At 33.2% G+C, this 23,771-nt stretch overlaps 2 protein-coding genes across 2 annotated transcripts; one reads left to right on the forward strand and one right to left on the reverse strand.

The window, feature by feature from the left end:
* Positions 1 to 3,122: 3,122 nt before the first annotated feature.
* On the reverse strand, positions 3,123 to 4,693 carry LOC115696893 (phospholipase A1-Igamma1, chloroplastic; the record flags this gene model as incomplete). The annotated part of the gene is given in 2 exon segments (XM_030623779.2): positions 3,123 to 4,180; positions 4,183 to 4,693. Coding segments are annotated over 2 exon segments (1,434 nt in total), but the record flags the coding sequence as incomplete, so codon positions are not given.
* A 5,502-nt stretch (positions 4,694 to 10,195) lies between these two features.
* Positions 10,196 to 22,557, forward strand: LOC133039772 (uncharacterized). The gene is made up of 7 exons (XM_061118719.1): positions 10,196 to 10,753; positions 10,853 to 11,008; positions 11,101 to 11,378; positions 20,674 to 21,004; positions 21,095 to 21,622; positions 21,706 to 22,193; positions 22,273 to 22,557. Exons 1-7 carry the CDS (start codon positions 10,688 to 10,690, stop codon positions 22,424 to 22,426), a joined length of 2,001 nt encoding a protein of 666 aa, XP_060974702.1. The 5' UTR covers positions 10,196 to 10,687; the 3' UTR covers positions 22,427 to 22,557.
* The last annotated feature ends 1,214 nt before the right edge of the window (positions 22,558 to 23,771 follow it).

Raw genomic sequence — 23,771 nt, forward strand, 5'->3', positions numbered from 1 at the left:
TTGATTTTCTTAAGAATTCTTTTTTATGGTTTCTATCTTTTCTAGAATGGTTGCAACTAATCCCAAGATAATTAAACTCTAAGTCTAGAAATCTAAAGATTTCCTTTAGGCTTTACCAAAAAAAAATTCTTTGCATTTTACAGAATAAGATGCATGTGGAGAGGATGATGAGATCTTTTCTCTTATCTGATGATTCTTATTTAACATTGTACCAAATGTTTAAATACCATCTATGAAAATTATCAGGTACACCGCTTAGTCTATTATGCTACAATTGATAATTATATCAAGCCTTTGCATTTTATAAAGTTTTAGGTCTAATCATGTGAATATATAGACCATGGCCTTCTAGAGTTAGTTTCATAATCCTTTCAAATTCTCTTGGTGATCAAAGGATTGTCATCACTATTATTCTCTAAGTAAAAGTGAGATGAGTTTTCACAAACCTTATGACTTTCTTTCAAAGAATTTTGATGACATTAATCTCTTTAGTTGTATTTAACATAATAGAGATAGTATGATCATCTTATTTGATTGTTTAAGATGATGAAATATTTACGGTATAATTCTACTACCAAGGCTTTGTAGTGTTTGTAAACATAGAAATCACTTGGAAAGTTGATAATCTTAGTCCACTCCTAATCACTTTAGAAATACTAGACAAAATGTCTCTTTAATTTTTCTTAAGGACGTTGGTAGAGAACACTTTAATTCCAAACTTATTATATATTCATCTTATATAGATATATCTGAGGAGGTAAGCTTGAAATGCGGTTTTGATGTTTAAACGATCTTTTAACTGCATAACAAAAAATATTCTACCCCTATTAGTTTGTAAGATCTTCAAATGAAATTTTTATTATTTTTTTGCTAGAAATTCATAAATTTTGTTAAACAATTCAATCAAACTTCTGACATAAATCAAATCTAAGTAATTGTCTAAGAATATGACAAATTACTCACAATCACCCTTGAATTAATATTTTTGTAAATATACATATTATCCAAGTGATTATGTGGCATGATTCTATTTGTAAGAAATAATCTTGTTAAAACTATTATAACATTAAATACCATAAATTATAGTCATTTTTTCAAAAAGATGATATAACATAAGAAAAATTAAAGTGATGGATAAAGGACAAGAGTAATAGGTCACATAATACAAAGTTCAATCTATACATGCAACTCACAATGAAATCCATTTAGAGAAAACTAAAATTTATAAATTAATACCCCAAAATGTTATAGTGGTAGTTGCAAATTGTAATCCGAAAACCAAAAAATAGAGTAACAAATAAACTGGAATAAATAATGTCTAAAAACATAAATAATTTGATCTAGAATTAGAAATAGCAAGCTTTGTCTTCTAGCTTAGAATGATTCTCAACATTTTGTCCCCAACTTTTAGCTTCGACCTGTTGGGAGATGTATCACAAGTTTCAAGTAGAAGCAGCTGTAAAGAAGAACACACATGGTCAATAGATCTAGAATTGATAATTCAAATGGATAACCATTCTCTAAAATTCATGAACAAAAGAAAGAGTAAGGAATACCTTGATTTTTTACCAAAAACTTAGGACACTAAAGTTTTCAGTGTCCATTTTCATCGTAATAGAAACACTTTCTTTTGCCTTTTGATTTATGTTTGGAAGCCTTCTTCCCCTTCCCAACTATTTAGACAGCTTTAGGAGCTTTAGGATTAGGACTGTTCCCTTTCTTCCTTTTCTTATTGTTGTTGTTGGCAACAAAAGCAGTGTTTGCTTCAACCTGAGCAGCACCATTGGTAGTAGTAGCAGGAGCTTTACCTCCTTTCTGTGGTCCTCCAATCAAACTTTCAAATGTCTAAAAGTTATTGATAACTCAATTAAGTTAAACATCAAATTGTTCATATGATAGTTTGATGTGAAGGGCAAAAAAGCTGGAGATAGACTGTTAAGGATCACACTAACTTGTGTTTCTGGATCAATAACAGATCCATGGAATTTAACCTCTTGGAAATAACCCGCCATTAGGAGTAGGTGATCATGGACATGCTGATTTGATTTCATCCGTGTGTTTGTAAAGTTTTTGGTCGCATCAAAATGAGCTTGATGCGACGCCTTTCCAAACAGTTCAATCAACTGATTTATAATCTCAACTGTCGTGAAATTGTTAGCAAACCTTGTTTTCAAGGTGGCTATCATGCTAGACAATATAAACAATATAGCTTTATTGTTGGCCTTCTCCCAACGCTCATATCTTTCTCTAACTATTTTAGTAGCATTTTCACCTAACATCTCAGGTTGTTCTTCAGTTAGAACAAACAGTGAATTTTTACCTATAAGAGCAATATTTATGTTCTCTCTTCACTTGAGGAAGTTAGCTCCAGTGAGATTATTTTCAAAAAGATGTGACACAATTGAGCTTGATAAAAACATAGTGGGCACTACAAGTATCAATAAACAGAAATCAGTCACATAGTTCAATATAAATCCATACACATTTTGGAAAAATTTGTAAACATTAAACAAATAAAGAAGCTATAAAAAGAATATAAATATAATTCAAATTATTATCTAAGATTTTTAACCAAATGACATACAATGTCACATATTGGACAGGATGCAAGGATGTCACTTGTTAAATAGAGTAGTCAGCTCATCAAAAATATACTTAATTTAGCAATCTTTTATTCAATGAAAATAAGAATTTAACGTTGTCCGTACTGGGTGGGATGCAATGTTATTCTTATTTTATGAGCTTATGTCATTGTTTTATATTTGTAAATCCAATTTTAAGAAGTCACTTTTCGGGTGAACTTACTGTAGAAACCTAGGTGCATGGGTTGACTTCTGGAGTGATATTTCATGTATTTTCAGCAATAAATCAATTAATATATATATATATATATAAATCCGAAATTAGCTTATTAAATCAGAATATTTTTGTCACATTAAATTTAACAAAAATAGAATTAAATTAATAATTTGGAGGAAAAAAATATTCATTTCTACCATGTTAGTGTAAACAAGAAAATTAGGACTTTATAATTAATAATAATTTATTTTTGCTGTGCTGTGATTAATTTTTTGTGCCAAGCTCATGACATAAAACTGAGAAAGAAAAAGCAAATTTATAGTATTAATACTGATATTATTGAAAGAAAATTTAGAAAAACATCTTTGATAAAATTTTATTATTATTCTATTTTTAAACAAAATATAAATTTCTTTATACATATAATTTTTAAATTAAAAATTGTGTGTTTATATATTTCAAGTACCAAAGAAAGGTTGAAATTGTACATTATCCGATTTCAAGACATGAGATTGATGAGGTTGATCCAAGGCCATAGGTGAAGGAATGTCTTCAACCTCTCTTTTGGGCTTAACCCATCTCCCATGATCATTACAAACAAGTGCTTTATGAGCTAATTGGTACCAACATTGTGGGATTCTAAGCTTATCAACTAACATATCACATCCCTTGTTAACTAATGCAACATCTCTCCTAGCATTTTCTCTAAACGGTGTCGTATGACTCAGGAAACCATCCACAAGATGCAAGTAAGTCTCCAAACTATGAAACACAGCTAAATTAATTCCATGCTTTAAGTAAGGAGATGACTTAACATCCAGCTTTAACTCAGCCCCAACATGAGTATAAACCCATTCAAGAGTCCCCATAATATCTTCAAGTTTCTCCAAACTCTCATTCAAAACTAGCCCCGGCATTCTATGAACCATGTCTTGTTTGATCACAACTCTCAGCATTCTAACGCCCATGTCATGAATCTCGTCTCTAAACGCGTGGTTCCCAACTCTCGGGGCTCCAAAGGAGATTACGCTGATGGTAACCTCCTTTGGAAGAGTTGCTGCAGCCTCGTAGGCGTTTAGAAGAGCTAAAGCGCCCCCGAGGCTGTGGCCAGTTATAGTAACACTAACTTCTTCACCCTTTTGTCTATACATTTCAACAAGCTTTTTCACTTCTTTCATTACTTGCTCCGAAGCACTAGACTTGTTGTACCTAGTGGATTCACTCTTAGAAGAGTAAATGCTCAAAAACCCATGTTCAACTTTCGCTTCTCTATTCCCAATTGGCTCCAATTTTCTCTTAAAATCTTCGTACCATTTGGAAGGCGCCACCGTTCCTCGCCACGCCACAACAATGTCCCTCCGGCCAATCCTTCGCGACTCGTCTCATCGCTCACCGCCACATATCCCATCCAATTAGAGTCCTTACTCCACGTTAAATCAACCAAATTGGATCTCTGTAGCCAAGTGGGAACATCAATGTGTGAAGACATTGCGTAAATGTACTTAGTAACATTATACCCATTTTTGGTCAAACCCAATTTATCGAACAGGTGGTGTGCATTATACCTACAACTCCCGCAATACTCAGAAAACGAATCGAAATCGAAAGCGTCGTAAGTGGCCTGAGCAAACTCGCCGTACTTAACGATTTCTCGCCTCAACCAAGGGTGAAGAGGGTTTAGTAGAGCATCCTCTTCCTCCCAACCGCCGTGGAAACCATGGATTTCCTGCCATTTTTGGGCGATCACCTCTTTTGGGGAAGTGGTTGGAGTGGAGTGTTTCTCTTCCGGGAAAGAATCCCAGTTTGAGGGAATATCTCCGGCGACGGCGGATGTGGGCGGTGTTTGGATTTGAAGGTGGAAAAAGTTGGAGAGGGATTTGGCGAATCGTAGGGTTCAGTTTCCATGAATGGGTAAAATTAAAAAATTTTAAGTTTTTATGCTTACTTTTTCTATCTAATTAAAAGAATCTCTCATTTTTATATCATATAGGCTGAGATTGTTCCATCGGTAAAAAAAAATTAAAAAAAAAGTTTTTTAGCAAGAAAAATAAGAAAAGAAAATGTTGAGTTTGAGTTAAATATTTTTATATAAACATATTTTTGATATAGTGTAAAAAGAGATATTTTTTGATATTTTTTTAATTAAGTAGTTAAATTAAGCATAGAAATTCAAATTTGTGATTTCATTATTCGTTATTAGATCAAAATTCGATGGTTGGATATTTTTAAAATTAATATTTATAGTTAAATTTATTTATTAACCATTCATGGGTAATACCCATTAAGAATTGTTCTTTATATATATAATAAGTGTCTCGTCACCAGTCCCACTAACTAGCGTGCCCTCATTTTGTAGGCCAGTAGTTGTACATCTTTCAACACTTGTGGATAGTGTTGCAACCATCTTAAAGTAACTTATTCAGTTGTGGCTCTCAATGAAAGTACTAAAATATTGACGGAGAAAATTGGCCAACTTATTCGTATGTATAGACGAGATGAAATTTATGAGTAACTATAAGTAAAATAGAGAGTACACACAATAATTTATAATAGTTCACTCTCTATGTCGCGACAATAATGGAGTTATGTCTACTTCGAGTTGTTATTCTCAAGAGAATGATTACAAGAAAATTAGCTAAGTCTAAAAACTCTAATTTCTAGAAAAATGTTCTGACCTTATAGGTAAGTTTTTGAATGTCAGATGAGCTCTTCTTTTATAGGGAATGAGGTCCTATTAAAGTAATAATAAAATATGAAAAAAAAATATAAAAAAGAAATATATATTTAGGATATTTTTGGCCGTTGATGATGATCTAACAGTAAAATTGACTCTGGTTGTCGGTTGTCAATTTTCGAAACTTGAATCTCATCTGCGGGACCTTTTTTGGGTAACTTGTAATTGAAATTCGTAACTCTCTTGAAAACAAAATTTGGACTTGATATATTTAGAATTTTGATTGAAGTGTGATACATGACTTGATAGACCATTGAAATAGCTTCGGAAACTCAAGTTGAATTGTGTCAACCAGATCATTATTAAGTGAGTTATGGCCGCTTTATTGAAGGTTTCTCTAATACCAATGCCCAGGTTGACATATGACGTTAACCTGGATGCTATGTCAAAGAAAAAACGTGTTGAGGATGTATTTTTTTATGCCTAAGTGATATTTTGACATCACTTAGCTAGTTTCTTTGTTCTGGTGAAGTCGTTCACTAGTTCTCGAAGATGTTGCTATTTCGTAGAATTGGGAGACTCGAAACTACTCGATTTGCGACTAGTCACTTTGTCAAAAAAAGTGAAAATATGAAGTTGTGAATTTAAATTTTTTGAGTTCATAGCTCTAGTTTACTATGAAAAACTAGACGAACGCTCAAGACAGAATCAGAATCGGATAAGCAGAACCTAACGCACCAAGTCATACGTCAACCTAGGTGTTGGGTGCTCTTTTCGGAGCTTCTGAGATGTCGTTTTGATGCTTCTAAGTCTTTGAAATTGAGGATGAGGTCTCCTACCCCATTTTGACCATGCCGAAGAGAATGTCTGGAGCATTATTTATATTTGAGTGACAGATTCCAATGCACCAGTTTGATTGTTAACTTGGGCTCAACTTTTAGCTCTTCAGGACTCGTTTTCTCCCTGAGTTTACTTGTATCTTTGTTATTTCTAATGAAGGAAAAAATGCCCATAACACTTTTTCAGATAAATGATTAGAAACGGCCCAAGTTGACAAAATGTCAACCTAGGGGCTAGGCCCAACGCTAGGTGTTAACTTGGCTACTGGGTGCAGTTTCTGGCCACCAAATGGCTCTGTTTGATTCCTAGAAACACTTGTATCTTAATCTTTGACAAAAACAAAGAATATGCTCGAGAGATTTCTTATAAAACTCCTTGGAAATGGCCTAAGTTGACAAAATGTCAACTTGGGTGCTGGGCCCATCGCCTATGTCAACCTAGGCGCTGGGTCCTCATCCTGGCCTCTAGGTTGATCTGTTTCTCCTTCGAAAGTATTTGTTTCCTCGTTTTGGATGAACACAAAAATGCTCAAGAAAGTTCTTCAGCTTGATGATTGGAAGTGCCCCAAATTGACAATATGTCAACCTGAGCATTGGGTGCCTGGGACACCTGGTGCTCCAGGTGCTCAATTTTGAAGTTACTCTGAATCTAATTTTTATGTCTCAAATATGTTCGTGACATGTCTAATTCATGTCTCAGTACAAAGTTTTACCGATTTTCACTAAGACATTCCGAAAATTGAAATCCTAGTTGGAACGTTAACCTAAGTGCTGGGTGAAACCTAGGTGCCTGACTTCTGGAGTATTGTTTCATGTATTTTTAGCAATAAATCAATTAATATATATATATATTATACATAAATTCAAAATTAGCTTATTAAATCGAATATTTTTGTCACATTAAATATACTAAAAATCGAATTAATAATTTGGAGGAAAAAAATATTCATTTCTACCATGTTAGTGTAAACAAGAAAATTAGGACTTTATAATTAATAATCATTTGTTTTTACTGTGCTGTGATTAATTTTTTGTGCCAAGCGCATGACATAAAACTGAGGAAGAAGAAGCAAACTTATAGTATTAATACTGATATTATTGAAAGAAAATTTAGAAAAACATCTTTGATAAAATTTTATTATTATTCTATTTTTAAACAAAATATAAATTTTTAGATACATATAATTTTTAAATTAAAAATTGTGTGTTTATATATTTCAAGTACCAAACAAAGGTTGAAATTGTACATTATCCGATTCCAAGACATGAGATTGATGAGGTTGATCCAAGGCCATAGGTGAAGGAATGTCCTCAACCTCTCTTTTGGGCTTAACCCATCTCCCATGATCATTACAAACAAGTCCTTTATGAGCTAATTGGTACCAACATTGTGGGATTCTAAGCTTATCAACTAACATATCACATCCCTTGTTAACTAATGCAGCATCTCTCCTAGCATTGTCTCTAAACGGTGTCGTATGACTCAAGAAACCATCCACAAGATGCAAGTAAGTCTCCAAACTATGAAACCCAGCTAAATTTATTCCATGCTTTAAGTAAGGAGATGACTTAACATCCAGCTTTAACTCAGCTCCAACATGAGTATAAACCCATTCAAGAGTCCCCATAATGTCCTCAAGTTTCTCCAAACTCTCATTCAAAACAAGCCCCGGCATTCTATGAACCATGTCTTGTTTGATCACAACTCTCAGCGTTCTAACGCCCATGTCATGAATCTCGTCTCTAAACGCGTGGTTCCCAACTCTCGGTGCTCCAAAGGAGATTACGCTGATGCTAACCTCCTTTGGAAGAGTTGCTGCAGCCGAAAAATTTGTCAAAATGGACTTTTGACAAATTGAAATTAGCAAAATAGACTTTTCTATTTTCTTTTTTTTTTAATTACTTTTATTTTACACTTAACATTTAAAAAATTAATTTAATATTAAACAAAATTAATTAAAACCTCATAAAACAAAATACTAACCCTAATTTTTTTTTTTTACAGCCTCTCTTTCTTTTTGTTCTTCTTCTCCTCTTCTCCTCACCCAAGTCACTCATTCTTCTTCCTAATAAGACTAAAAAGACCATGAATACTCACAAGTGAACCATTCTTCTTCTTCTTCTTCTCTTCCTCTTCTCATCCTTTTTCTTCTTCTTGTGGCAAGTGGTGGCAGCCATAGACAAAAGAATTTAAAATTCATTCTAACAAAGGTAAACCCTAATAATTTCCTTGTCTCTTCTCATTTTGTTTCTTTTCTTTATTTTTTTTTTAGTTGTAGCTATTAATATTTTTCTTCTCTCAATTTCTTATTGCAATAACTAATCATTTAGAATTATAATGGAATCAACAAGTGATGCATCAACCACAATACCCACACCACCCAATGAACATGAACAGGTAACATATATATTTTATTACAGTCTTTTGAGTTATAATTTTAATTTTTGTAATTTATGGATAAAAGACCTTGAATTTGCTCTAAATAACCATAAACGATCTTGAATTTACACTATGCAACCATCATGGTCTTTTATGCTCTTCAACTAACTTTAAAGAACTTAAATTTTCTTCGAACGACCTTAAATTTACATTATGCGACCATCATGGTCTTTTTTGTTTTTCAACCATTCAAAGAACTTGAATTTGCATGGAACGATCATAAACAACCTTGAACTTACATTATGCGACCATCATGGTCTTTTATGGTCTTCAACCAATTTTAAAGAACTTAAATTTAATCTAAACGACCTTGAGTTTGGTCTTTTATGTTCTTTAACTAACCTTAGAGAACTTGAATTTTCTCTGAACGACCATAAACGACCTTAAATTTACATTATGCGACCATCATGGTCTTTTTTGTTTTTCAACCATTTAAAGAACTTGAATTTGCATGGAACGATCATAAACGACCTTGAACTTACATTATGCGACCATCATGGTCTTTTATGGTCTTCAACCAATTTTAAAGAACTTAAATTTAATCTAAACGACCATAAACGACCTTGAATTTACATTAAGCGACTATCATGGTCTTTTATGTTCTTTAACTAACTTTAGAGAACTTGAATTTTCTCTGAACGACCATAAACGACCTTAAATTTACATTATGCGACCATCATGGTCTTTTTTGTTTTTCAACCAAAAGAACTTAAATTTGCAAAGAACGACCATAAAGACCTTGAACTTACATTATGCGACCATCATGGTCTTTTATGGTCTTCAACCAATTTTTAAGAACTTAAATTTAATCTAAATGACCATAAACGACCTTGAATTTACATTAAGCGACCATCATGGTCTTTTATGGTCTTCAACCAATTTTAAAGAACTTGAATTTGATATGAACGACCATAAACGACCTTGAATTTACACTATGCGACCATAATAGTCTTTTATGTCCTTCAACTAATTTTAAAAAACTTGAATTTGCTCTGAACGACCATAAACGACCTTCAATTTATATTATGCGACCATCATGGTCTTTTATGGTCTTTAACCAATTTTAAAGAACTTGAATTTAATCTAAACGACCACTAAGGTCGCACACGGTCGCACAGGTTGCATAGGGTCGCACATGGTCGCACTATCTATTTTCATACCACATGTGACCTTATTTATTTAGTTAAATTTGTAATTCTTTTTATACTTTTTATATTTATGTTCTTATCGTTTATGTATTTTTTATTCATTTCACTCATTATTATTGTAGATGCCCAAAATTATATTAACAACAGAGCTTCCATGTATACCTCGTGCCATTACTACTAATACAGCTGCAAAATCTAAAGTTACCATCAAATCCCCGCTAAGTGTAATAGGCCAAATAAAGAATTGGCTCACAAAGTCTGACCAGGAGGTTTTTAAACATTACTCCCAATTGGGTCGTCTCTTGGACCTCGATACTAAAGGGCTTTTTCCTGGCACCTTAGTAAACCAGATAGTTTTGAGGAGGGTAGATTGCCAAAAGAGGCATGAGTTATGGTTTTTGATTAATGGAAAACCTGTGAGATTTTCTCTCCAAGAGTTTGCAATTGTATCTGGATTGTACACTGATGGTGGCCCGACACCTGAAGAAATGGAGCTTGTTTCTTCTAAGAACAAGTTAAAAGAAAAGTACTTCAAGAACATGATGTCTATTAAAGTAACAGATGTTGCCAATGCTCTAGATAGCATATCTAGAGAATCAAAGACTAGAGACAGAGTGAAGTTATGCTTTATCTATTTGCTCAGTGCATTTCTAATAATGCCAAGTCCTTCTTCGGCTATAGATCTTGAATGGCTACAACTAGTGGATAATCTACCAATATTTGACAATTATTGTTGGGGAAAGCTGGCATATGAGAAAATAATTGAGCAAATTACAAAAAAAAAGATATGAAGAATAATCCAAGTGAGAAGGATATTAAGTGGAACCTCTTTAGTTGTCCTTGGATATTTCTGGTAAGAAATATGATTATGATTATAATTTAGTTTATTTATTTTTAGATATTTTTTATTGTATTTTGAGATATAATTTTGATATGAATTTTTCTTTGATAGATATGGATTTGCGAAGCAATGCCAAAGTTGGGTGAAATGGTAGGACAAAGAGTCCCGGGAAATCATATTCCCCGATGGCTTGGTTGGAAAATCAATGATAAACATAAAAATGTCACAGTTACAAGATTATCAGAAGTAATAGAAAATAATACTGAGGTATATTTATCCACATGCAAAATTTTTTATTGTATTGTATTAAAAAAATATGATCAAGAAACTTATGTTAGTTCATTTTCTTTGTGTATTAGTTTTTTGTACGACCTACATTAGCTCCAACCTCAAAGGAGAAGGCAGAATTGTTTTATGAAAGACTTGGTAGCTATGAGGATAATGAAGATGACGTAATTGATCAGATTTCTTCATTTTTAGTGGGTGATGTCATTTTACGTAATCAACAGTGTGTTGCACCACATGTGGAGCCTCCATCTTCGAATGTAGGGCAATCGAATATGGAGCCTCCATCTTCAGATTTTGAACATCCAACTAATGATGTGGAGCCTCCCCAATTCACTCAAATTCCTCAACTGTAACGCCCTAATCTATAGGGACGCCACGTGTGTGATTTTATAAACTAGTTTAATACTAATAGAATAATTAATTATTAAAAACCGTGATAATATTAAAAACTTGACTAAATTAAAACACTAAAAATGGACATTATAACGGCATAAAAAGTGTGTTCCGGGAATCCCTGTTGTAAAAAGTTTTGCTAAAGAAATATATACGACAACCATTTAAACATAAAACCAAAATACACAGCAGATACAGCCAGTCTAAAACAACTCCTGGCAACTCGGCACGCAGGCCGGCGAGGTCAATATGTACATTGCTGGAGAAGACTGCCACCTCATGGTTGATCTAGCTTTTCTTTGCCTTTACCTGCACCACATAGCACCCGTGAGTCACAAGGACTCAGCAAGAAAAGTAATAATAACAATCATATAGCTTATTATTCGAATATTGTCATTTATACACAATAAGAATCAAACCATCACACTTTGTTCATAAGATGAAATCCAAATCACTACTGGCATCTGCCACGAATAAACATTAGTATACAGATATTTGGTAATACAAAACCATTATACCAATAATGGAATTCATATTCATTTAATCATATAAATAATATATATGTTACCTCATTAAGCAACCATCTTCATGACATCATGTTGCCTAATTAGGCAAGTCGATGCTTTAATCTGATGATCTTGTATTGTATCGCCTAATCAGGCAAGCCCATGCCATAGCCTGGCACCCATATGTCGCATAACTGCATCACCTAATCAGGTGAGCCTATGCCCAAAAACCTGCACCATATATCATACAATTGCATCACCTAATCAGGTGAGCCCGTGCCACAATCTGGCACCAATATATCGCATCGTCTAATTAGATGAGCTCGTACCTACGCCCGGTACTTATCATGTCACTGACGCCTGTACTTACGCCCAGTACGTCGCCAGGAAAATCGCATCACCTAATTAGGTGAGCCCGTACCTACACTCGGTACTCATCATATATCACTAACGCCCGTACTTACGCCCAGTACGTTACCAGGAAAATTGCATCACCTAATCAGGTGAGCCAACATATCACATGCATAATATTATCACATTATCAATACTCAACCAATCAATTTTTTCACTATATAACAATATTAACTATATCTCAATATTAATCAATTCATAACAATACTAATTGTATTACATACAACGTACTATGCAGTACAATATACTTTTCAATATATAACAATATTAACTATATCTCAATATTGATCAATTCATAACAATACTAACTGTATTACATACAACGTACTATGCAGTACAATATACGTACTATGCAGTACAATATACTTTTCTATATATAACAATATTAACTATATCTCAATATTGATCAATTCATAACAATACTAACGGTATTACATACAAAGTACTATGCAGTACAGTATACTTTTCTTACCTTTAATCCAGATTCATATATTTCAGCCAACCCAAGTGGAGAACTACCCCCGATGATCTCAGCCCTATGTCACAACAACGATAAACCAATAAGTGTTTATCCCAAAACACTGCTTATATTCACATAAGACAATCGAGGGTTTTCTACCAAACCCCGCAGTATAAATACACTAAAATAAAACTTATATTTTGGCTCTAAAACATACACCATATTGTAGAGCTCGTCGCAATCTTCGAAACGGTATATAGAATGTCCAAAACGGACACCTGAGTCAAAAGTTATGACAAAAATACGATTTCTGATCTCTTAGGAATTTCTATAAACTGTGAAATACGAAAATTTCAATTTTCGCACTCACCGAAACACTACCAAAACTTATCCAAATCACTCCAAACTTCACAGGGTGCATGTATGCCATAAATACTACCATCCTTACGTAACAGAAATAAAAATCGACCCCTTAAATGAAAAACGCCATTAACGTTCGGACTAAGCTTTAAAAAGTTCCAAACTCGAATTCTAACTCAAAAATCACTTCTAATTCAACAAGAAAATATCGAAACTAGTCCCATGGCTACCCGAGAACAATTCTATAAGGTCAGAACCTTCATAACTATTCAAATTCACAAAACCCCTATACGAAACTAATTGTTTTTAAACTTAAAACGAAATTAAACCATACCTTAAGCTTTCCCTCTTCAAGGATTTGCTATCCTGCTACTACCAGAGCTTAGATCGCTAAGTTTTGGATTGAAAATTAAAGAAAATAGATATAAGGGGAGAAGGTTTTATCGAAGGAGGGAGAACGAGGGTTTCGTTCGTCGTTCGTTCTGTTCTGTTTCACTGATAACTTAATATATATATATATATAAAAGTTAACTTACGTTAACTTATATATATAAATAATATTATAATAATATATTAATAATAATAATAATAATAATAATATAATAATATATTAATAATAATAATATAATAATATTAATAAAAATTTTATTATTAATAGTTATCTTATAATTTCTTAGCCATTAAGAAATTTCTATTTCTAAGGTATTTAGCTAACTTTGAGTACTCTAAAATACTCCGATATTTCTAAAATTAACTTATCCCAATAATCTCATCAATATTTCTAACTAAAACTGTTGTGACATTTTTGGCCTCCAATCGGGTCTCCAGGGTCGCCAAACTTGAAAATATTTTTATTTCACAAATAACTCATATTATATCCACGTATTTCAAATAAATCCCCGTAATTAACAAATTACGCTTATGTATCCACTTATTAAGTCTCCAAGGTCGCCCAACCTGAAAATATTTTTATTCCACATATAGCTCATATTACATTCACACATGCTATATAAATCTCCGTAATTAACAAATTACGATTATTTACTTACTTATAGCAAAATTTAAATTTTATACTGAAATAGATTAGTAAGATCATAATCCCACTAATTACCTGATTAACTCATAGTACAATATAAACTCTAATTATTTACCATTAGGCTTATTGGGATATTACAACCATCCCCTCCTTATAAAAATTTCGTCCTCGAAATTTATTTAAACAATTCGAGATATTACCCCCATATTTATGATTCTAATTCTCAAATTGCTGCTTCTATCTTACTGTTTTTTTTTTATAGCACTTTCTTAACTAGTAGAATTGTCTCATTTCATCTTTCTAGTCCAAAACCTGGACAAGATATTTTTCTCATACCATAAATTTGTCTGAAGTTTAACATCGTCACAACTCAGAATATGGGTCGACTCTGATTCATATTTTCTCAACATGGAGACATGAAACACATTATATACTCCGGACAATGCAGAAGTTAAGGCTAGCTAATAGGCTACCTAGCCTATTAAATCCAGTGAACAAGTATATAATATTTCTCTTGTACCACACTTATTAAGGTACCTAACCAGTGGTACATTTAATTATCACTTTTTAAATAAACACCTCATCAGGGAAGATATTATTCTAAGATATTCTAACTTTTATCAAATATGCTCACAGTATATTTCTAATATTCTATTGATTTTCGCAGGTTACCCACCTTTCAAGAATAAAGCATTATACTATTTTCGCTTTAACCTCCATGGTTCTCAATAACCTTCTTTAATTCTTAACATCATAGCCAAAAATATCAACCTTGGAATTTTACAAGATTAGACTATTCCTTCGTATGAATTCTGTATTCTCATTTATAGTATAAATTGTCTACACTGATAGACAACATATTAACTCTGTATGTCCAATCGTTACTACTCGGTCAAAATCATAAGATCCCATAGTACATAATTCATAATTATGTCTTTCTACTTCTTCTATGAGATCTCCTAAGTTGATCTACTGACTTAACTTAGTAACTAGTTAAGTATTCATTTCTGGTAGATATTCAATTAGAGCATTTCTTATTTCCACCCACTTACTTGTCTCAATACCTTGTAAATTTCTGCTTATTAACACATCACTTCCTCTGGAACGACTATCGATTCTGCATCCTAATATGAATCTTTCTAGCGTACTTTGTCCTCACTCATACGCTTTCCGGGATGACTCCCTGAAAGATTTCCCATCTTGAGATTACCCAAGTTAAGTATGCTTATCTCCAAGGTAAGCTCATCGTGGGTTATCAGAATGTAGATGCCCCTTTTTTTGTCGTTCTTAATTGTATTTCTTGCTTTCATTCTTTCATTAATAAAATTCAATTGACATCACTCCCTTCATAAACCTCTTGCAATTCCTCATCGGTTTTTGTTCACTTAAACTTGAGGGATTCCCATCTTATTGTCAACTTAAATCTTGTTCATCTCCACTTATTTTAACTTGTATCAATTTCCCTTGAATTGACACAACTTTTAATTAATTAATTTTTTTTTCCAATCATTTACGATTAACCACCATTATAAAGTAATTTGATTAAACCTATACAGTAGAGGCAACACTGCTCATACCAGGTACCCACAACTAAACTGGAAATACCCATTTCCCGAATTCTCAACTAATAACAATTAATTAAAGATCATTCCTTGATCCTGAAGTTTCTTTTCATCATCACCACTAAGGTTTCACTCCCTGATTCATATGATACCATTGCTTCTCTGCAATCATCACTATCTTCATACTTCGTTAACCACTTTAAAACTTATTCTACACTCAATTATATAACTCGTTGTTTAATAAACAACCTACTTTGTGATCCAACATCCACCAATCACTCAATTACGTGTCTATTAAATTGCATCTCAATTCATAAGCTTTTCTCCATTCTGGGTGAGTATGCCTTTCCATAATTGCACAATAAAGTAATCTTTTCCAAGAATGTCAATGGTCTCCTTATATACCATATTGACTATCTAGTCAATTATAAAGTACTCTCCATCATTACCGTATCACCTTAAGTAATTTAGGTAATCTTCTTTACCTTAGTGATACCACTACTCTTCCTGATGTTCTTTTATACGTTACCTCAGTAACGTCACTGCTTCAAGCCTCCATTGGGCCCTTATTCCCACGAATTAATGGCTTTTATACATGACTGCATCACTCTAGCTGTTTCCTGGACTGACGACTGGTCCCACGGACCAATCCAAGTGTTTCTAACGTGCTTTGATCTTACTCGCACGCTTCATGGGAAATTTTCTTAAATGAAACCACCCCAAGTCAAGGACACTCAACCATGGAGTTCCGTCATGGTGAGCTACCAAAAAAAGATGCTTCTTGCTAACATAGGTAGTCCCACTCCTACATAATCTCAAAATTACTACACAATCGTCACCTTTAATTCATCTAGGATTCCAGACAATACTCATAAATTGTCCCACCTTTGGTAACGCTAGATCACTTCTAAACAAAAGATTTTGTTATTTGAATCAATTAGATCGATGCCTCCATTAACTACTCATTTTCTATATTCCACTAGGGAATATTAACAATTTAACTCATATTGTCATCCTTCTAATCTGTCTACCCTGTTAAATGGGTTACCACTAAATAACATACATGCACAGTTCATTCAGATTTCTTGATGTCTCTAACTAAATGTACAATGTTTAATATCAATAGCAATTATAATATTGCCCATAAATTCTAACTTGAGTCAGCCGAAGGACCAATATCCCTGTCCCCTTGAGTCATAACCAGAACTTGGGCAAGACCCGTACACTTTTCTCCTTTAACATAAGTCTTTCTTAACCATGTAGGTTCTTTTCAGATGACCCACTACCCCATAAAAAAACAAGATATGGCTCTACATTGGCTCAAATGGCGCCTTTTTGCATCTTGAACACTCAGGATAAGGTCGCCATTTCTTATACTCACTTTGACCGCTATCATGGTCACCCTAGAACCTTTCGTTCTATCCCATAATTTGTGGTTCATTTAGTTTTTTGCTTCTAGATCTACTAGTAAGTTGGCTTCATATATTCCACCACATCCAGTGGTACAACAGGAAGTGTCGGTAGTATAAGAACAGACACAAGATGAGCCTGCTATCTTTTCAAATCTTAGATTTTTTTTCTCCTTGTCGTCTAATCATGTGCTGTATAACAGAATTTACATGTTCCCAGCATTATGGCAATAAATAATTCTCTTCCATATTGTTTGCCTTGAGCCAAAATAGCTCGCTAATTAGACTCTTTGATTGCCCTTACTGTATAACTTATCACATCTTCTGACTATTTAAAACTCAAACGGATATTAATATCAATATGCATATACTATACACATATTCTTATCAAAATTATCAGTATGCTACTTTCCAACACACTTTATAATAGCCTAGGCAGGTAATCCAATAGCAATTAATATAAACACTTACTATACCATTAGTTGACCTATCCTCGCAGCAAATGTACATATTCGACCAGTCTTCAGGACCTTTAAAACCATGGCTGCTCTGATACCAAGTTGTAACGCCCTAATCTATAGGGACGCCACGTGTGTGATTTTATAAACTAGTTTAATACTAATAGAATAATTAATTATTAAAAACCGTGATAATATTAAAAACTTGACTAAATTAAAACACTAAAAATGGACATTATAACGGCATAAAAAGTGTGTTCCGGGAATCCCTGTTGTAAAAAGTTTTGCTAAAGAAATATATACGACAACCATTTAAACATAAAACCAAAATACACAGCAGATACAGCCAGTCTAAAACAACTCCTGGCAACTCGGCACGCAAGACGCAGGCCGAGGTCAATATGTACATTGCTGGAGAAGACTGCCACCTCATGGTTGATCTAGCTTTTCTTTGCCTTTACCTGCACCACATAGCACCCGTGAGTCACAAGGACTCAGCAAGAAAAGTAATAATAACAATCATATAGCTTATTATTCGAATATTGTCATTTATACACAATAAGAATCAAACCATCACACTTTGTTCATAAGATGAAATCCAAATCACTACTGGCATCTGCCACGAATAAACATTAGTATACAGATATTTGGTAATACAAAACCATTATACCAATAATGGAATTCATATTCATTTAATCATATAAATAATATATATGTTACCTCATTAAGCAACCATCTTCATGACATCATGTTGCCTAATTAGGCAAGTCGATGCTTTAATCTGATGATCTTGTATTGTATCGCCTAATCAGGCAAGCCCATGCCATAGCCTGGCACCCATATGTCGCATAACTGCATCACCTAATCAGGTGAGCCTATGCCCAAAAACCTGCACCATATATCATACAATTGCATCACCTAATCAGGTGAGCCCGTGCCACAATCTGGCACCAATATATCGCATCGTCTAATTAGATGAGCTCGTACCTACGCCCGGTACTTATCATGTCACTGACGCCTGTACTTACGCCCAGTACGTCGCCAGGAAAATCGCATCACCTAATTAGGTGAGCCCGTACCTACACTCGGTACTCATCATATATCACTAACGCCCGTACTTACGCCCAGTACGTTACCAGGAAAATTGCATCACCTAATCAGGTGAGCCAACATATCACATGCATAATATTATCACATTATCAATACTCAACCAATCAATTTTTTCACTATATAACAATATTAACTATATCTCAATATTAATCAATTCATAACAATACTAATTGTATTACATACAACGTACTATGCAGTACAATATACTTTTCAATATATAACAATATTAACTATATCTCAATATTGATCAATTCATAACAATACTAACTGTATTACATACAACGTACTATGCAGTACAATATACGTACTATGCAGTACAATATACTTTTCTATATATAACAATATTAACTATATCTCAATATTGATCAATTCATAACAATACTAACGGTATTACATACAAAGTACTATGCAGTACAGTATACTTTTCTTACCTTTAATCCAGATTCATATATTTCAGCCAACCCAAGTGGAGAACTACCCCCGATGATCTCAGCCCTATGTCACAACAACGATAAACCAATAAGTGTTTATCCCAAAACACTGCTTATATTCACATAAGACAATCGAGGGTTTTCTACCAAACCCCGCAGTATAAATACACTAAAATAAAACTTATATTTTGGCTCTAAAACATACACCATATTGTAGAGCTCGTCGCAATCTTCGAAACGGTATATAGAATGTCCAAAACGGACACCTGAGTCAAAAGTTATGACAAAAATACGATTTCTGATCTCTTAGGAATTTCTATAACCGTGAAATACGAAAATTTCAATTTTCGCACTCACCGAAACACTACCAAAACTTATCCAAATCACTCCAAACTTCACAGGGTGCATGTATGCCATAAATACTACCATCCTTACGTAACAGAAATAAAAATCGACCCCTTAAATGAAAAACGCCATTAACGTTCGGACTAAGCTTTAAAAAGTTCCAAACTCGAATTCTAACTCAAAAATCACTTCTAATTCAACAAGAAAATATCGAAACTAGTCCCATGGCTACCCGAGAACAATTCTATAAGGTCAGAACCTTCATAACTATTCAAATTCACAAAACCCCTATACGAAACTAATTGTTTTTAAACTTAAAACGAAATTAAACCATACCTTAAGCTTTCCCTCTTCAAGGATTTGCTATCCTGCTACTACCAGAGCTTAGATCGCTAAGTTTTGGATTGAAAATTAAAGAAAATAGATATAAGGGGAGAAGGTTTTATCGAAGGAGGGAGAACGAGGGTTTCGTTCGTCATTCGTTACGTTCGTTTCACCGATAACTTAATATATATATATATATATAAAAGTTAACTTACGTTAACTTATATATATAAATAATATTATAATAATATATTAATAATAATAATAATAATAATAATAATATAATAATATATTAATAATAATAATATAATAATATTAATAAAAATTTTATTATTAATAGTTATCTTATAATTTCTTAGCCATTAAAAAATTTCTATTTCTAAGGTATTTAGCTAACTTTGAGTACTCTAAAATACTCCGATATTTCTAAAATCAACTTATCCCAATAATCTCATCAATATTTCTAACTAAAACTGTTGTGACATTTTTGGCCTCCAATCGGGTCTCCAGGGTCGCCAAACTTGAAAATATTTTTATTTCACAAATAACTCATATTATATCCACGTATTTCAAATAAATCCCCGTAATTAACAAATTACGCTTATGTATCCACTTATTAAGTCTCCAAGGTCGCCCAACCTGAAAATATTTTTATTCCACATATAGCTCATATTACATTCACACATGCTATATAAATCTCCGTAATTAACAAATTACGATTATTTACTTACTTATAGCAAAATTTAAATTTTATACTGAAATAGATTAGTAAGATCATAATCCCACTAATTACCTGATTAACTCATAGTACAATATAAACTCTAATTATTTACCATTAGGCTTATTGGGATATTACATCAACAATCACACTTGCATCCCTCCTCACAACCTCCCTCTTCTTATGATGCTCGAAATGACTTGTTAGAGTCAGTGAAGTGTTTGATAGCTGAGCAAGAAAAGTTGCACAAGTCAAGATATGAGGAGATTGAACGTGTAAATAGAGAAAGATACGAGACAATAATGACAACTATCTCTGACCATGCTTACTTGAATACAGTGAGGCATGAGACAATATTAACAAAATTGGATGATTTGACTCGCATTTTTCGACCTATAGCTGCACAATTTTCTGGAGCTGGAGGAGAAAAGACTACAGAAAACAACCAACAAGTAATTTGCATAATTTTAATATAGTTATTATTATTACTGTCATCTATATTTTATTTATAAATAATATGCCTTATAACTTCATGGTTGTAGGATTCACCATCTCATGCACACTTTTTTGGAGATGGATTTGTAACACCTGCAAGAGAGAGGAACATGGAGGGTGATCAAGTCTCCACACTTGTAGGAGAGAAGACGGTTGAGAATACAACATCTAACTTTCCTACACAACTTACAGAAAATGAAGTCACCACACAATCTCATGTGTCTGCAAACTCCTATGAGACACCGCCATCAATTATTTATGAAGGGGTTAACTATGAAGAGCCTGGTGATGAGGTAGAACAAATTGTTCGAGATGGTCGACCATTGAGGTTAAGAAAACGTGCTGCAAGCTTGAAATCACCTTTCACACCATGGCCGAGGAAACGTCGATACTCTAAGTTAGAACCACCAACTTTTGATCCTTTCAGGCAGCCTATTGAAGAGGATGTGCAAGCATTCTTCAGGTGGTACAATGGCGATACAAACGGTAGAAGAACCATTCGTTGTGGACAGACATCACATGATAGAAGTTTTTTTGAGATATTGTTGGCAAAGCAACGGTATATTGATAGTGAGGTAAGCTTTATCATTCGAATATATCATAATTATTATATCATATTATCATCATAACTAACAATGAGAAAATAATTTTTTGGCAGCATGTAGATGAAATTACCTATTTATTTAGGAAAAGAATGGATAAGTTTCATAATATCTTTCCAAAAGATATATGCATATTGACAGATGAGTTTGGACAGCGTGTGCGTGCTCTGTACAAAGAATCTCGAGAGGAGAACAATAATGTATGTAAGACCAATGAAGAGCTAATGATGTTTGTCGAAGGTACCAGGCCAATTAGAGGAAGAATTTGGTCAGATGTCAATTACTTCTATGTGCCTTGGCATGATGGTAAACACTGGATGTTAGTGGTAGTTGACAGACATAGTTGGACAATGTTGATTTATGACTCGATTCCAGATCACTGGAACTCCATAGAGGCAATGAAAAAATCTGTGGAGCCACTTGCAGCATATTTTCCTTTTTTACTTAAAAACAGTTGCCATATTGGGAGCCTCCATCATCAGTGTAGTGATCTCATGAGTATAAAAGTAGCTCCTGCAAATACTGTTCCTCTGAACAAGAGAACGTAAGTTTTATTTAATATATCTGCCTTTAAATCCAAGTTGTTAATATTAATGCTAACGTAGTTAAATTTGTCTTTATAGCGGAGATTGTGGTGTATTCATGCTTAAGACAATGGAAATGCACATTGCTGGTAAGTGCAACGAGTCAGCTACAATGTTGCTCAACGACGACAACATAGATACATACAGGAAGGCATATGCAGTTCAATTATATGTGGGTAGTGCAGATCCTTAATTAACCATGTCCTTGTTCGTAATTCTGAATTTTGTAATTTTGTGGATAAACTTGAATTTACTCTGAACGACCGCAAACGACCTTGAATTTATACTATGCGACCATCATGGTCTTTTATGTTCTTCAACAAACTTTAAAGAACTAAATTTGCTCTGAACGACCATAAACGACCTTGAATTTATACTATGCGACCATCATGGTCTTTTATGTTCTTCAACAAACTTTAAAGAACTTGAATTTACTCTGAACAACCATAAACGACCTTGAATTTATACTATGCGACCATCATGGTCTTTTATGTTCTTCAACAAACTTTAAAGAACTAAATTTGCTCTGAACGACCATAAACGACCTTGAATTTACACTATGCGACCATCATGGTCTTTTATGTTCTTCGATAAAAACTTGTATATTATGTACTCTAATTCTTTAAATAGTTAAAAATTAACTTATACCATGTAATTCAATGATTGAGTTATTTAAAATATGTAACTATATAGTCACCAAGACTTATACAATGTACTTTAATGGTGAAATCCCTACACAATTATAAAATATACTTTAATTATAATCTATAGATTATACTTAAATGGTTATACATACATATTTTATAAAATAATTTATTTTATATATTGAATCTCATATATATATATATAATATAGTTAAATAATCACATACACTTATACAATTATATAATATACTTTAAATATAATTTATAAATTATACTAAATAATTATACACATACATACTTAATGAAATAACTTAGAAAATATAGTTGAATAATTTATTGTCATATATAATGTATTAAATGATTATATTGAAATATACTATGGTCGCACATAGTCTCATAGACCAATATTATGATATATTTTGAAATATACTATGGTCGTACATAGTCGCACAAGGTCGCACAGGGTCGCATAGACCAATATTATGATATATTTTGAAATATACTATGGTCGCACATAGTCGCACATGGTCGCACAGGGTCGCATAGACCAATATTATGATATATTTTAAAATATACTATGGTCGCACATAGTCGCACATGGTCGCACAGGGTCGCATAGACCAATATTATGATATATTTTGAAATATATTGTGTTCGCATATAGTCGCACATGGTCGCATAGACCAATATCAGAATAAAGTTTTAAATATACTATGGTCGCACATGGTCGCATAGGGTCGCACAAACCAATATTAGGATATACTTTGAAATATACTTGGTCGCACATGGTCGCACAGAGTTGGACAGAGTCGCACAAGATCCATAATAAGTACTTTAATTAGCATAAATTTTACAAATAGATATAAATAAAAGTTTGCATATATCAAACACAAG

This window comes from Cannabis sativa, chromosome 7, assembly GCF_029168945.1.
Source record: "Cannabis sativa cultivar Pink pepper isolate KNU-18-1 chromosome 7, ASM2916894v1, whole genome shotgun sequence".
In the NCBI taxonomy this organism is placed as follows: Eukaryota; Viridiplantae; Streptophyta; class Magnoliopsida; order Rosales; family Cannabaceae; genus Cannabis; species Cannabis sativa.